This window comes from Oncorhynchus mykiss, chromosome 19, assembly GCF_057628025.1.
Source record: "Oncorhynchus mykiss isolate SJ-2025 chromosome 19, ASM5762802v1, whole genome shotgun sequence".
NCBI lineage: Eukaryota > Metazoa > Chordata > Actinopteri > Salmoniformes > Salmonidae > Oncorhynchus > Oncorhynchus mykiss.
The window spans coordinates 20,584,690-20,602,141 of NC_143040.1; the positions used below are offsets into that span (position 1 = coordinate 20,584,690).

The window sequence follows — 17,452 nt, forward strand, 5'->3', positions numbered from 1 at the left end:
GTATTACCCAGCTATGTCCTCAAAGCTATTTGTTACACCAGAAATACCCAAAAGAATTGTAGACAGACCTGAGTGAAGGAAGTGGCAACTTTAATATGACACCCATCACTACTCCCCTTCCTCTTCCTTCCCTCTCTTCACTCATCCTGTGCGGTTACCGCACTATCATGCCTGGATCAATCAGTCACCTGGGGGCTCTGTCTCAGTCAGCCAGTCTGGCTCTCCCTCTGCTCTGCTCTCAGTGGACTTCCCATCGCCATGGTAGCAGGGCCTGGTGGGGACAGTGAGCTCATTGTTGTGACTCTATGAATAGTTCCTCCCATGTCTGGGTTGTGTTCATTAAAGGAATGTTTTAAAACTTAGTGAAACAGGGAGGTACTACCTGAACCTTTCCAATGAGAAGACAGATTTGAGTTTTTTTCCCAGGCAACATAACTTTTTTCATGCATTGTGGGCTACTGAACACAGACCTGTATTCATTAGTGAGGCTTGTGTAGGGAGGTCCTACTAGAGAGGGACTAACTATCTACACACTAAGGCACAAACATATAGAGGACAAAACAGCCTTATACACTTTCATATCAAGCTGATTTACCATCAATATATTGATATTACGTGCACGTCACTGTTAGCGTTCATTTTGTTTATGGTTCACTGTCAATATAAATGCGATGTCACTTGATTTGTGGTTGTTCATTTACATTTCAGTACAGAATTCCGCAGGCAACAGTGGAATTGGAACACCACAAACCCAATTTACACACAATTGTAACTGCCTGGGCTTGAGATATTATATTGACATGACTCAGGCAAATGTAATCTTCGTAAAATCACAAACGATGCATCAGCTTCCCCCAATTTATTTCCCGTAGGACTTGAGTTGTATTCTCTCTCAGATCTTCCTCTTGTAATAGAGACTGTTGTGTTCATCTAGATCAATAAAGGCAGCAGCAGGCTGTCCGATGACGATTATTAACTGTCACTTATGAGTCCTCCCGAGAGAATATTACCAACATAACAAACCAACATGTTTCAGTCAATCTAATTTATCCTGAACATCATTGTAAGCACTTTGGCAGAGTCTGAGAGAGTTTGTCTTATACTCTGGTGTACACGCAATGAAATAACTTGCTCATTTGATTTCAACTGTTACGATTTGCTAGTTGATTTATTTAACCTTGCTCTATCGAGGTTATCGAATAAACTTCAAGTTGACCAAAGAAAATATTCACTGCGAGAACTAATCTTATTTGATCTTCTTCCTTGTAAAATGAAGGTGAAATTATCACAGATATACAGGTACTATATTCATTTCTATGGACATAACCCTGTACCTTCCCCGTTGTCCCTTCAGGTGGTAAAGATCCTGGAGAAGCATGATCCTCTCCGCAGCAACACCAGCAGCAACATGGCTGCCCTTGGTGTCATCGGCCTCTCCAGCGGCGGCCCAATGCGTTTCGGCGGGCCCATCCCGGGGGACGAGGCCAGCGCGGTGCAGAACTACGTGGAACATATTCTGTTCCTGCTCATGGAGGAGGACGCCGGCCAGGCGGGAGCCATGGGACCCATCCTGGAGTTTGTGGTGATGGAGAACGTCATGGAGAGGCTCTTCCTGTGGAGCCTGAGGCGACAGTTTACTGATGATATGAAACTGGAGCAGCTCAAGGTAGGTGTAGAGGTTAGAGACTGTGGTCGGTAACTAGAGGGTTGGGGGTTGAATCCCTGGTCTGACAGAGAAATCTGTCATGATTTGAGGAGGGTGTCTCGGGGGTTGGGATAAAGGAAAAAGACATCTCAGTGACAACTGACAATAAAGTAATCTTCTTCTTCTAAGATGTACGAGATGATTGTGGGCCAGGCGCGGCAGCCCTTACTGCACCACAAACCTGTGTTACGACCCTTAATGATGCTCCTGTCGTCGTGCTCGGGGACAGCTGGCCCGGAGGTGGAAGCTGAGCTGGTGTCATTACTCAACCAACTGTGCTGTGTCCTGGCCAAGGACCAGTCTGTCCTGGAGCTCTTCTTCCATACCAGGTGAGCTTCTCGCCTTACAATGTAAAGCGCTTTGAGATACTGGAAAAGCTCTATAGAAATCCCATCAATTATTATGGTGATTATTATTACAGCGAGGACCAAGGGGCGGCCAACTTCCTGATCTTCTCCCTGCTGATCCCCTTCATCCACCGGGAGGGCCTGGTGGGCCAGCAGGCCCGGGACGCCCTGCTCCTCATCATGTCACTGTCTGCAGAGAACCAGCGCGTGGCCCAGCACATCGCAGAGAACACCTACTTTTGTCCGGTGAGGAGAGGTGTCTGTCTTTATGATACTGTTGTCTTGCTCCTTTTGGTCTCTTTCACGTTATGTCTGTGATTTGTGACTCTCATTTTATGGCTCTGTATTTCTGTTTCTTAGGTCTCACTGTCCCTTTGCCCTTCTCGCTCTCTTTGTTTAGACTTTGTCCTCCCCCTCTCTCTCTCCTCTCTCTCTATCTCTGTATACATGTCATATGGACGTTTGTTCTGCCCTTGACTCAATGTCCTATTAACTCATTGTACCAACTACCAGACAAATTAATATCCCTGACCTCTCTTTGTCCCCTGATAGGCGTATGATATTCATAGCCCAAATATGCTTAGCCTACTGTATGCATAATGAAGCAGGTCGAGGGAGAGTGGCGCTGTTGTATGTTAAACGTGAGGTATTCATATGCTTTTGATAATGTAACAAGCAACACACCCATGTTATTAAAAGGCTAAACTCAGCCCAGCTGTAAAAATGATTTATACACATCTCAGACTGTATATTTAAATTGTAAACCTTAAAAAAATATTAGTTTGATGAAACAAAATGGATGAAGACTTAAGTCGATGATTATAAATGATAATCGATTTGCACTAGACTGATGTCGTAACTTTGACCTGTGTTGTTGATTAGAATACTTATCAAACCATGCCACCATCTTGATGCATTAGCTCACCAGGGAAATCACTTGCTTTTGGATGGTAACTCTAAAATCACACAGCCATACGTCAATGCCCATTGTTATTGATGAAGCCGGGCAACAGGTAAATCAACTAGTGGTTAGAACGTTGGGCCAGTAACCGAAAGGTTGCTGGATCGAATCCCCGAGCTGACAAGGTAAAAATCTGTCGTTCTGCCCCTGACCAAGGCAGTTAACCCACTGTTCCTAGGCCGTCATTGTAAATAAGAATTTGTTCTTAACTGACTTGCCAAGTTAAATAAAGGTAAAAAAAAAAATAAACTAGAGGTCATTTTAGTAATGCTGCCTTTCTCCACTTGCTTTCAGCTTTGAGGGAGGGGGAATGGGGATGAGGCTTCTATCACATGCATAGATTCACACACTAGTCATTTGAATGTGAGACCATGAAGAGAAGGGAGTTGGTAGATTTATAACATACAGTACAGCTCAAAGCATGGAAGGGGAAACATCATTTATATCTGCGCCATAAAACCCACTAAGAGTGAAGCTAGAGTGAACACACATGCATAAAAGTCATTTGTGCCCACTTCCACACTCATAATTAATGTATTTTGCTCAATGCTCATGTTTAATCTATACTGTAAATCGTTAGCTATAACTCTCTATCAATGCACCAGTCTGCCCATCTGAATGTTTTTACAGTATCCCCACAGAACACTTGTCCTGTTGTGACCTAGTAGCTTCACTATCAAACACTTATGTTAAGCCGTTGTGGATTGACTATCTAGCTTGGCAGTGCTTAAACAGTGTCAACAGAATTTGTTTCAATCTCACCTGTACCGTGGAGAGACTGTACAGGCTGCATGGACCATAACCAGTTATGTAACAGTATTTAACGTAACTGCACAGCAGGAGTAGGCTACAATACCTCTTTGTCACAGGATTACCTGCCTAGCTTCCTACTGCCTGGATAAGCCAATGGAGAGACAGGGATATACCTGTACCAGGAAGTCAGAACAGAGACCCATTCAGTTCCCTGGTTTAGAGGCATTGCTCTATCCTGCCAAGGCATTTGAGCCCTTTGTGCAAAGTCATGGACAGTTATCTTTTGCATGCACAAAAGGAAACTCATGCAAAGATGAAAGGAAACACATAATAATATTAGATCCTAGTTATTCCCAGCAACTTGGTCGCATACTCGTGATACCAGACCACAGTGTACAGTTTATATGGTGTAAGTAAGCAATAGCCTACTTGAAGGGGTTCCACTAAATGCGTCTCTCTCGCTCCTCTCCCCCTCCTCTAGGTGCTGGCCACGGGGCTGAGCGGTCTCTACTCGTCTCTGCCCACCAAGCTGGAGGTGCCCGGTGAGGAGTGGCACTGCCTCCACAGAGAGGACTGGCTACAGATGCCCACCCTGGTTCAGTTCCTCAACTCACTGGAGTTCTGCAATGCAGTCATTCAGGTGGCTCACCCCAACATCAGGGACCAGCTGGTCAGCTACATCTACAATGGCTTTCTGGTGCCTGTGTTGGCACCGGCCCTCCACAAGGTCAGTATAAACACAGCATGGATCGCACAGTATTACATCCACCATTTCAGATCAATGTCAGATCAGTCACTACTTCCAGGAAGATTGGAAGGAAGGATGCAGCGTATTTGTATCCAGCCTACTGATGGTTGTGTGTTTCTCTCTAGCTGACCCTGGAGGAGGTGATGACTACCACGGCCTATCTGGACCTGTTCGTGCGGTCGGTGTCAGAGCCGGTCCTGCTGCAGACCTTCCTCTCCTTCATCCTCCTCCACCGCCACGAGAACGTCCACATCCTGGACACGCTGGTCAGCCGCATCAACACACCCTTCCAGGTAACGTCCACATCCTGGACACGCTGGTCAGCCGCATCAACACACCCTTCCAGGTAACGTCCACATCCTGGACACGCTGGTCAGCCGCATCGACACACCCTTCCAGGTAACGTCCACATCCTGGACACGCTGGTCAGCCGCATCGACACACCCTTCCAGGTAACGTCCACATCCTGGACACGCTGGTCAGCTGCATCGTCCCCTTCCAGGTAACGTCCACATCCTGGACACGCTGGTCTGCAGCATCGACACACCCTTCCAGGTAACGTCCACATCCTGGACACGCTGGTCAGCCGCATCGACACACCCTTCCAGGTAACGTCCACATCCTGGACACGCTGGTCTGCAGCATCGACACACCCTTCCAGGTAACGTCCACATCCTGGACACGCTGGTCTGCAGCATCGACACACCCTTCCAGGTAACGTCCACATCCTGGACACGCTGGTCAGCCGCATCAACACACCCTTCCAGGTAACGTCCACATCCTGGACACGCTGGTCTGCAGCATTGACACACCCTTCCAGGTAATGTCCACATCCTGGACATGCTGGTCAGCCGCATCGACACACCAGGTACGGGAGGGAGTCTGCAGGCTGAGGCACCTGCTCAGCACGTGTCAACTTCCCTTTTCAGATCCGTGATCCGTGCTAGTACTCACAAATACACACAACCGCACACAGTTGCAAAACATATTGATTACTGTGCATATTTCAACCTAGAGTCTCCTAGTAACACTTAGTAGATAGCCAGGCCTCCTCAACCTGACAACTTTCTGAAGGATCTCATTTATGTCTGTGAATCTTGCTGCTATGCTGTGTGAGTCATGTTTAAAATAACTGAGACTTGTTTTGGAGAGAGCTTCCCCAGAGTTCGTTTCCTAATAATTTAAACAAATATTTAAAATGTCAGTATCAAAGACAGCAGATTATTGCCATGGCAATGCACAATAACTATCTAATTAGTCGTTGGACTCATGATACAAGGCAAGTAAATATTAGGTAATGTAATGTCTAGTTCAAACAGGGGGAATTGCTGGAAAGGCTTCATTCATTAACATCAAACAGAGACTTGTCAATTGAAACTTTCAAGTGCTCTCTTCACAGGACTACTCAACTGTGAAAAACGCTCCTGGGCTGATTTGTACTCTACAGGGTAGAAAACAACACTTCTGATACCTGCAGCCCATTTAACATTGATGGTTTTGACAACACAGAGTTACGCATGGAATAAACAAACGTACAGTCAATAACACAATACAAAAAGTCTATATACAATGTGTGCAAATGGCATAAGGAGGTAAGGCAATAAATAGGCCATAGTAGCGAAGTAATTACAATTTAGCAAATTAACACTAGAGTGATAGATGTGCATATGATGATGTGCAAGTAGAAATGCTGGTGTGCAAAAGAGTAAAAAAGTAAATAAAACCAAATGGGAATGAGGTAGATTGGATGGGCTATTTACAGATGGGCTATGTACAGCTGCAGCGATCGGTAAGCTGCTCAGCTAGCTGGTGCTTAAAGTTAGTGAGGGCTATATAGGTCTCCAGCTTCAGTGATTTTTGCAATTCGTTCCAGTCATTGGTAGCAGAGAACTGGAAGGAAAGGCGGCCAAAGGTGTTGGCTTTGGGGATGACCAGTGAGATATACCTGCTGGAGCGCGTGCTACGATGGGTGTTATGGTGACCAGTTAGCTGAGATAAGGCGGGCTTTACCTAGCAAAGATTTATAGATGACCCGGAGCCAGTGGGTCATATGAAGCGAGGGCCAGCCGATGAGAGCATACAGGTCGCAGTGGTGGGTGGTATATGGGGCTTTGGTGACAAAACGGATGGCACTGTGATAGACTGCATCCAGTTTGCTGAGTAGAGTGTTGGAGGCTATTTTGTAAATGACATCGCCGAAGTCAAGGATCGGTAGGATAGTCAGTTTTACGAGCGTATGTTTGGCAGCGTGAGTGAAAGAGGCTTTGTTGCGAAATAGGAAGCCGATTCTAGATTGGAGATGTTTAATAGGAGTCTGGAAGGAGAGTTTACAGTCTAGCCAGACAACTAGGTATTTATAGTTGTCCACACATTCACAAGTCAGAACTGTCCAGAGTGGTGATGCGATTGGTTGAAAAGCATGCGTTTAGTTTTACTTGCGTTTAAGAGCAGTTGGAGGCCACGGAAGGAGTGTTGTATGGCATTGAAGCTCGTTTTGGAGCAGTGTCCAAAGAAGGGTCAGATGTATGCAGAGTGGTGTCGTCTGCGTAGAGGTGGATCAGGGAATCACCCACAGCAAGAGCGACATCATTGATATATTCAGAGAAAAGAGTCGGCCTGAGAATTGAACCCTGTGGCACCCCCATAGAGACTGCCAGAGGTCCGGACAACAGGCCCTCCGATTTGACACACTGAACTCTATCAGAGAAGTAGTTGGTGAACCAGGCGAGGCATTCATTTGAGAAACCAAGGCTGTTGAGTCTGCTGATAAGAATACGGTGATTGACAGTCGAAAGCCTTGGCCAGGTCGACTCACTGTTGGTGAGTCGCCCCATTCCAAACCCTCAAATGGACAGACATTTCCATACATTTATCATTATTCAGCTGTCAGCTACTCAGACAGATAGGCATACACCTTTTTCCACACAATCCAACCTAATCAAGACATACACCATGCCTAAAATATAACACATTAAGGACATAGGGGCAGTATTAGCTGGTTACATGCCAACTAAGTGAAGTTGCATCAGGGACACTTACAAAACAAGTATCATCAAAAGCTGTGACTTCAGGCTGTCCAAACAGGTATGATGCCAGGTGCCACAGGCAGACATTTTGAAATTCAGCCCTGGTAATCCCTTACATGTTAATCCAGCCCTGTGATGTATTCCGGTCCTCTGAGGCCTTTGTTTCATCATCTTGTGATGTTTATCTTCTTGGTGTTTTCCAGCTGGGTACTGTGTCTCTGGCACTGTTCCAGACTCTCATTGGACTGTACTGTGAGGATGTGATGCTGCAGCTCATCTTGAGGTGAGTGGGTGGGGCCTGTTCCATGTTCTATGCATGTTCATGATGATATTATATGGAACATTTGGGGTGTATGATGTCTTTCTCTGTATACCTAGTTGAGATGTACACACACACTTACAAATTCAGTTTCTCCTCTCAGCTAAGCCTCATTGTCTTACTGTAAATCATGGTACAGCTGATTGGTTTACCATGTGATGAGCCCGTACTCCGCTTTTTCTCTTTAACACCCAAACACCGACCCATCTCCATTTCTTGGTACAACCATAACCCCCCGTCATCCTCCTAACCCCAGTCTCAGTTCCCCCTGCTGGGGCTCCCTAACAGGATCTACCCCCCCCCCCCTCCTCTGGTTCTCCAGGTACCTGATCCCCTGTAATCACATGATGCTGAGCCAGAGACGTGTGGTGAAGGAGAGAGACTTCTACTCTGTGTCGGCCGCTAAGATCCTGGCGCTCACACCCTCCTGCTGCTCCCCCGAACACAGCCCCCCACCTCTCAGACAGCTGGACTCCATCCTCTGGTCAAAGGGTACAGACAACAGTGCTAACACTGGCACCATGGGTAAGATAGGTTCACTGGAGATTTCTAGCTGGTTCTGTACTTTATACAGTGCCTTGCGAAAGTATTCGGCCCCCTTGAACTTTGCGACCTTTTGCCACATTTCAGGCTTCAAACATAAAGATATAAAACTGTATTTTTTTGTGAAGAATCAACAACAAGTGGGACACAATCATGAAGTGGAACGACATTTATTGGATATTTCAAACGTTTTTAACAAATCAAAAACTGAAATTGTGCGTGCAAAATTATTCAGCCCCCTTAAGTTAATACTTTGTAGCGCTACCTTTTGCTGCGATTACAGCTGTAAGTCGCTTGGGGTATGTCTCTATCAGTTTTGCACATCGAGAGACTGACATTTTTTCCCATTCCTCCTTGCAAAACAGCTCGAGCTCAGTGAGGTTGGATGGAGAGCATTTGTGAACAGCAGTTTTCAGTTTTTTCCACAGATTCTCGATTGGATTCAGGTCTGGACTTTGACTTGGCCATTCTAACACCTGGATATGTTTATTTTTGAACCATTCCATTGTAGATTTTGCTTTATGTTTTGGATCATTGTCTTGTTGGAAGACAAATCTCAGTCCCAGTCTCAGGGCTTTTGCAGACTCCATCAGGTTTTCTTCAAGAATGGTCCTGTATTTGGCTCCATCCATCTTCCCATCAATTTTAACCATCTTCCCTGTCCCTGCTGAAGAAAAGCAGGCCCAAACCATGATGCTGCCACCACCATGTTTGACAGTGGGGATGGTGTGTTCAGCTGTGTTGCTTTTACGCCAAACATAACGTTTTGCATTGTTGTCAAAAAGTTCAATTTTGGTTTCATCTGACCAGAGCACCTTTTTCCACATGTTTGGTGTGTCTCCCAGGTGGCTTGTGGCAAACTTTAAACAACACTTTTTATGGATATCTTTAAGAAATGGCTTTCTTCTTGCCACTCTTCCATAAAGGCCAGATTTGTGCAATATACGACTGATTGTTGTCCTATGGACAGAGTCTCCCACCTCAGCTGTAGATCTCTGCAGTTCATCCAGAGTGATCATGGGCCTCTTGGCTGCATCTCTGATCAGTCTTCTCCTTGTATGAGCTGAACGTTTAGAGGGACGGCCAGGTCTTGGTAGATTTGCAGTGGTCTGATACTCCTTCCATTTCAATATTATCGCTTGCACGGTGCTCCTTGGGATGTTTAAAGCTTGGGAAATCTTTTTGTATCCAAATCCGGCTTTAAACTTCTTCACAACAGTATCTCGGACCTGCCTGGTGTGTTCCTTGTTCTTCATGATGCTCTCTGCGCTTTTAACGGACCTCTGAGACTATCACAGTGCAGGTGCATTTATACGGAGACTTGATTACACACAGGTGGATTGTATTTATCATCATTAGTCATTTAGGTCAACATTGGATCATTCAGAGATCCTCACTGAACTTTTGGAGTGAATTTGCTGCACTGAAAGTAAGGGGCTGAATAATTTTGCACGCCCAATTTTTCAGTTTTTGATTTGTTAAAAACGTTTGAAATATCCAATAAATGTCGTTCCACTTCATGATTGTGTCCCACTTGTTGTTGATTCTTCACAAAAAAATACAGTTTTATATCTTTATGTTTGAAGCCTGAAATGTGGCAAAAGGTCGCAAAGTTCATGGGGGCCGAATACTTTCGCAAGGCACTGTATATGCCTATCACTAGGACAAGACAGTGTAACGTGCCACATGCAGTAAAGTGGAATTAACCCCCTATTTAACCAGTTGCTTTCTATTTGAAGGTGATCTTTTGAATGCCTCAATGGTTCTCAGAGAATAAACTGTTACTTCTGAAGGATTTTAACAATCGGTTTCAATATTATAGGTCGAGAGATAGACAATCTAGTTTCCTTTGTTTCAAGTGGCCTGAATATTTGTGTTTGGGATTTTAGGCCATGTGCTGCAGCTTAGTCTGAGTAGACGAAACGAATTAAGATCACATTTGATCCTAATCTGATTCACACTTCACTCTCTTCTGTATTCACAATCGCAGCTTCAATGAGCTCTACGCTGAGCCAAAATCTCTAACACACAAAGTTCCTTTACTGAGTTGCGACTAGTCATAACATTGTTGAGCGCTTTGACCTAATTAGAGGTGGTTTTTGGCAAAAACCAACAAAACACAAACCACACAGACAAAGTTGAACTGTCTAGATATCCATGATACAGCCCATCACCTTGGAAAGTTAACATTATGTATGTGTATATGTGTATATGTATGTATATATATATATGTGTGTGTGTGTGTGTGTGTGTGTGTGTGTGTGTGTATGTATATATAAAATAACTTTCCAAGGTGATGGGCTGTATCATGGATATCTAGACAGTTCAAACACTTTGTCTGTGTGGTTTGTGTTTCGTTGGATTTTGGCAAAAACCACCTCCACTTATATTTTTATATATATATAATATATATATTAATTAATTAATTAATTAATTAGTACAACAGGGGTCGGCAACGGGCGCCCTGCCCTGTGTTCTGTTGATAATGCATTATTCCTATCCCCGCAGTAGAACGTGTTCTATTGATAATGCATTATTCCTATCCCCGTAGTAGAACATGTTCTATTGATAATCCATTATTCCTATCCCCGTAGTAGAACGTGTTCTATTGATAATGCATTATTCCTATCCCCGCAGTAGAACGTGTTCTATTGATAATGCATTATTCCTATCCCCGTAGTAGAACATGTTCTATTGATAATGCATTATTTCTATCCCCGTAGAAGAACATGTTCTATTGATAATGCATTATTCCTATCCCCGTAGTAGAACGTGTTCTATTGATAATGCATTATTCCTATCCCCGTAGTAGAACGTGTTCTATTGATAATGCATTATTCCTATCCCCGTAGTAGAACGTGTTCTATTGATAATGCATTATTCCTATCCCCGTAGTAGAACGTGTTCTATTGATAATGCATTATTCCTATCCCCGTAGTAGAACGTGTTCTATTGATAATGCATTATTCCTATCCCCGTAGTAGAACGTGTTCTATTGATAATGCATTATTCCTATCCCCGTAGTAGAACGTGTTCTATTGATAATGCATTATTCCTATCCCCGTAGTAGAACGTGTTCTATTGATAATGCATTATTCCTATCCCCGTAGTAGAACGTGTTCTATTGATAATCCATTATTCCTATCAATTTATTATTCCTTATTAAGGAACATTAAACATCCATCAGTTATGGTTCTGTATGATTTTTACATGAAGTCTCATGTTGTCAGATTAATAACATAAGAGGCCTTATTAGAAAGTGTTTTTATCAACTCATGAAATCTCAATTAAATCTGTTTAGCCTCCTGTGGTTAATTGTCAACGTCATTAGTTCTGCTGTGCGTGAATTCATCGTGCATGCAGCGCAGTGTGTCAGCCAGGATTAGTTATATTATTCATCGCACTGACTTGTTCTGTTTCCTGTCTCTCTGTCTCTCTCTGTCTCTGTCTCTGTCTCTCTCTCTCTCTCTCTCTCTCTCTCTCTGGCTATCACTGTTAGATACATTACTGACTTGTAGTGCTCCCTGTCTTTCTGTCTGTTTTTCAGAGACCGAGGAGACCTTTTTGGAGGAGGATGGCTCGGGCTACTCCTGCGTCATCGGCTCTGAGATCTACCTGGACGTGAACTACCTGCACTACCTTTACAATGCCCGCCTGGGCATCAGCAGCTGCACCCGGGCCTGCCAGGTGTGGTCAGCCCCCTACGATGGAGAGGACCCCCCTCCAGAGGAGTACCAACCCAGTGCCCTGGAGGAGGCTGGGGCCAGGGGACGCCAAGCCCAGACGGTCAACCCCAAGAGATCACATCCACATCCACGGCCTCGTCCCCCCTGCCCGCCCCAGACCACAGACCCAGCCCCTACTAATCAACTAGAGCTGGAGTGGGACGATAGTTATGATGCCGGTCCGGTGGTGTCCCCCGAGGCTGCTGCTGCTGAGAGTAGTAGACCTCCACAGCTGCCTGCAGCCGAGCCGCCCAAACACATCCAGGAAATGAGGAGGACTGCCATCATGCTGGTTAAGGGTTCCTACATCGAGGAGTCCGACTTCCAGGATGATGTCATGGTCTACGACCTTGTGGCAAAGAAGGACGCCCGCGATACTGTGGATTGCCGCAGACCCAGCCGGGAGACACTACCGGAATCGGAGGAATCTGAAATAGACTCGAACTTGAACCTTGAGGAGGACCATTTCAAAGAATCCAGTTTGCAGGAGAAGGATGAGGTCCCCCTCAGCAATGGCCTGAGTCTTCCACTCCATCCCACCAACATGGAGGTCACAAAGGGGTCAAAGGAGGTCAAGGCTCATGTTGCGGACCACAATTCCAACCTCCAGAGCCCCTCGGCTGAGGTGGGGGACGACCTCATGGGTCAGTACGAGGAGCTGATTCGTACGCTGGGCAGCGACGAGACCGGGACTGGGGGGAGCAGCCATGTGAAAACAGTGGACAAAGAATTCCGGAATCCTGTTGTCACCCCCATGGAGGAGGACGAGGTGGACTTCAGCTCCTTCTCTGTGGATACGCCAGAGCTGGAGAAGCCGCACTCATCCCTGTTTGGGACCAAGCTCCGCAGTGGGAGCACTAGGAGCCATTCTGTGCCTTTTACAGGTAAGATAAAACAACACTCTCAGAAATAAAAGCCTTAACTTTTGTACAATATCTTCACCAGGTTTGAAGGTCAGCTCTCTAACACGTGTCAAGAATTTGCTAAAGAATCACAGCGTGGTTATCTTACGATGCATTTGACTCATAGCGAGAGAGAGAGGCTTTACTCAGACTGTCAAACCTGGTTAAATTAAAGTAAGACAGATAAAACTTCAGTCTGAGTAAAGTCTGTCTCTCTCTCTCTCTTCCTGTGTAGATTGAAGTATTATCTGCCTTACTTTAAGGCTTGTTACTTTAAGGCTTGATCTTTAACCAGGTTTGACAATCTGAGTGAAGACTCTCTTTCTCGCTTCCTGTAGGGCCATTTGTCAGTGTGCTGTTGTCACGTCTGGAGAACATGCTAGATAACTCTCTCCATGTCAACCTCCTGCTGACTGGTATACTGGCCCAGCTGGCTGCCTACCCCCAGCCCCTGCTGCAATCCTTCCTCCTCAACACCAACATGGTGTTCCAGCCCAGCGTGCGCTCACTCTATCAGGTACAGATAGTGTGTGTGTGTGCGCGACTGTGAGTGTGACTGTCACCAGCCCAGTGTACACTCCCGCTCCTAGATTCCATTAATTCTGTCAGCGATAGATGGACAGACAGACTGAAAGTCTATACATAGCGATAGATGGACAGACAGACTATGTATAGACTTTCAGTCTGTCTGTCCATCTATCGCTATGTATAGACATTCAATCTGTCTGTCCATCTATCTCTGTGTAGACTTTGTCTGTCTATCTGTATCCTTTGTTCTCTGAATGACTTTGAGGCAGATATGGACACAGTCCTACTGTTAAGATACTCCTCATAGACACTGCAATGCACGCCTACTCAAAACAGAGACAACTCTCTTAGTAAACATTTCACTCTGCTCCATTTAGTAAGCATTAGAGGTGTAAAAACATCCCCCCAAAAAACTGTTTGCTTTTCTCCCTCACCGCTCTAAGCTGTTTAAACCTCTGGAGACTCATGAAACAACCAGAAAACCTGTTAGAAGTTTGAGAGGAGGGATCCGTTATGAATAGTATTAATTAGAGAGGAGATTATGAATACTATGGGTTTGTCCTAAATGGAACCTTATTCCCTATATAGTGCACTACTTTTAACCAGAGCCTTATGGACCCTGGGTAAAAGTAGTGCACTATATAGGGGATAGGGTGCCATTTGGGACGCAACCTATGAGCGGCGTACACTTAACGTGGCAATGAAAACAGAGTTCAAAATGGCTGTGAAACAAGTCTAGTGAGACTTTAACACAGTGTTTTTCTCTCCGCTGGCTGATTCATGCATAATTGAATAGAGGATGTGTAAACAAGTAAATCAAAATGGAATGGGGATGTTTGAAAGCTCGCATTAAAGGGAATGTTTGGATGGGGATGAAAGGGGATGGCAAGTTGTTGACGTACAAACACTGGGCACTTCATTTTCATTAGGGTCCAGATTAAAAGAGGTGGATTGTTTGTCATGGAGATAAATGCGGTTTGGTTCTCTCATCATCAGTGTGTCTTGTCTTGCTTAATGTCCTTGTTTTGTCTGGTTTATGCCTCTGGTTTTGTTTTCAATCGTGTAATATGCTTTTATGCAAAAGCTACCTGTTTTACACCTGATAGTGTGTATTGCAATACTCTTGGCATCAAGTACGTAAAGCCTGTTGGCTTAATTCAGTCAAAACAAATGTATACTTTCTTTGATAAGGCGTCTTGCGCTGTGGAAATGCAATGATTGCATTCATTTGTCTCAGTAGAACAATACAATGTTTGTGTGCAAAAAAACAAAACAATTCAGCATGGTGATCTCATTGATCCACCATCTTGTTTCAATGTAAGCTCGCGAGATCAGGATAGCCGAATGAGACTACCTCATTGTAGCTTTGATACAATATTTATCCTGTACTTTCTGTGCTCTGGCAGCTACAGTGCCTTCAGAAAGTATTCACACCCCTTGACTTTTTGTGTCACTGATCTACACAAAATACCCCATAATATCAAAGTGGAATTTTGTTAGTAGAACATTTTTTTTTAATTAATAAAAAAGGAAATGCTGAAATGTATTGAGTCTAAGTATTCAACCCCTTTGTTATGGCAAGTCTAAGTAAGTTCAGGAGTAAAAATGTGCTTAACAAATCACAAATTGAATGGACTCATTCTGTGTCCAATAATAGTGGTTAAAGGGTTTTAAAAATGACTACCCCAAACATACAATTATCTGTAAGGTCTCTCAATCGAGTAATACATTTCAAGCACAGATTCAAAGACCAGGGAGGTTTTCAATGCCTCGCAAAGAAGGGCATTGATTGGTAGATCAGATTTTAAAAAGCAAACGCTGAATATCACTTTGAGCATGGTGCTGTTATTAATTAGGCTTTGGGTGGTTTGTCAATACACCCAGTCATTACAAAGATACAGAAGTCCTTCCTAACTCGTATGCCGGAGAGGAAGGAAACTGCTCAGGGATTTCACCATGAGGCCAATGATGATTTTAAAATGGTTACAAAGTTTAATGATTGTATAATGAGAAAGCTGAGAATAGATCAACAACATTGTAGTTACTCCACAATACTAACCTAAATGACAGACTAAAAAGAAGGAAGCCTGTATAGAATAAAAAATATTCCTAAACATGCATTCTGTTTGCAACAAGACACTTAAGTAATACTGTAAAACATGAGGCAAAGAAAGGAACTTTTTGCCCTGAATACAAAGCTTTGTTTGGGACAAATTCAACACAACACATGACTGAGTACCACTCTTCATATTTTTGAACATTATGTTGGCTTTATCATGTTATGGGAATGCTTGTCATCAGCAAGGACTAAGGAGTTTTTTAGGATAAAAAATAAACTGAACACAGCTAAGCACAGGCAAAGTCCTAGAGGAAAACCTAATTCAGTCTTCTTTCCAACAGACACTGGGAGACGAATTCACCTTTCATCAGGACAATAACATAAAACACAAGGCCAAATTTATACTGCCGGTGCTTACCAAGACGACATTGAATGTTCCTGAATGGCCGAGTTACAGTTTTAACTTAAATCGGTTTCAAAATCTATGGCAAGACTTGAAAATGACTTTCTAGCAATGATCAACAACCAACTTGACAGAGCTTGAATAATATTTTTAATAATAATGGGCAAATATTGTACAATTCAGCTGTGCAAAGTTCTTAGAGACTTACCCAGAAAGACTCACAACTGTAATCACTGCCAAAGGTGATTCTAACACATATTGTCTCAGTGGGTGAATACTTATTTAATCAAGATGTATTAGTGTTTTATTTTTCATAAATTCTAACATTTATTAAAACATTTTTCTTCCACTTTGACCTTAGAGTATTTGGTGTAGATTATTGACAAAAATTACAATTAAATCCATATTTAGTCCCTCTTTGTAACACAGCCAAATTTAGAAAAAGTCTAGGAGTGTGAATACTTTCTGAAGGCACTGTATTTCCTGTCTGATGTTCTACTGATGTTACTATATATGTGTTTCCATATCAGGTACTAGCATCCCTTAAGAACCAGATAGAGCAGCAGGCCTCGACCAAGAAGGACTTCCCAGAGCTGATCACCTCCGCCCAGCACTGCCTCCTGGCCAGGGAGAGTTCACTCAAGGGTCAAGGTGAGACTTGATTGACTACAGTACCCATAATTCTCTGTCCTACACATCTGGTTCCATGTTAGTAAAGATGTTCTGAAGCTAACGTAATGGCTTCCCTGCCAGGATACATAGTGTATATAACAGCCGTATAACTGTGTACTGTTACTTACTGGTAGTATAAATGTTTTGTTTGAATAGACGTTGTTCAATGTTGAATTCTGAGCTTTATTGTCAGCTATCCTATGAGCATCATTAGAATGTCATTTAGGTATGTTTTGTAGCCAATAGCCAGGTCATTGAGATTAGAATAGATACAGGCAAAGCTTCCAGAGGATTTGAGGCAATATCCTAGATCATAAGACCAGTAATGAGCCAAGCAATAACGTTGTTTCTTATCGCTGCAATGCAATGAAGCTCCACTGAAAGATTAAAACTGTATCTGTGCTTAGTTTGTGTTGTGTTTGGTTCCTCCTTGAGGACTTGGAGAATATATTCAGCTTGGTCATGAAGCATATCAGCAATGGAGAAACAACAACCTTCTGACGTTCTTCTTCTCATACTTCTCTAGTATACTGCATTCCCAATGGTTTCTCCCCACCATTTTATCTGCGAGCTTCTCTCTGAGCAAGGAATGTATTGGTATGAGATTGCATGAGATTTAAAAAGGAAAATGAGACTGATATAAAAGGGAGAATTTCTTCTTTCAAGTGGACCAACATGAGCTTGCTACAATGTCCAACTGCAGTTGAATGCTACTATTACTAATGTCTTATTTTTCATCTCTATTTACTTATCCTCCACAG

At 43.7% G+C, this 17,452-nt stretch overlaps 1 protein-coding gene across 2 annotated transcripts in view; it reads left to right on the plus strand.

The window, feature by feature from the left end:
- LOC110497380 (FHF complex subunit HOOK-interacting protein 1A) overlaps positions 1-17,452 on the plus strand; it is a 38,891-nt gene that overhangs the window by 18,517 nt on the left and 2,922 nt on the right. For both annotated transcript variants that reach the window (XM_036954307.2, XM_036954306.2), the window contains 10 exons: positions 1,355-1,666; positions 1,835-2,034; positions 2,127-2,298; positions 4,248-4,493; positions 4,640-4,807; positions 7,744-7,823; positions 8,182-8,384; positions 11,950-13,011; positions 13,368-13,546; positions 16,550-16,670. In XM_036954307.2, coding sequence (XP_036810202.1) covers positions 1,355-1,666; positions 1,835-2,034; positions 2,127-2,298; positions 4,248-4,493; positions 4,640-4,807; positions 7,744-7,823; positions 8,182-8,384; positions 11,950-13,011; positions 13,368-13,546; positions 16,550-16,670 — 2,743 coding nt within the window. The remainder of the gene's footprint in view (positions 1-1,354; positions 1,667-1,834; positions 2,035-2,126; positions 2,299-4,247; positions 4,494-4,639; positions 4,808-7,743; positions 7,824-8,181; positions 8,385-11,949; positions 13,012-13,367; positions 13,547-16,549; positions 16,671-17,452) is intronic.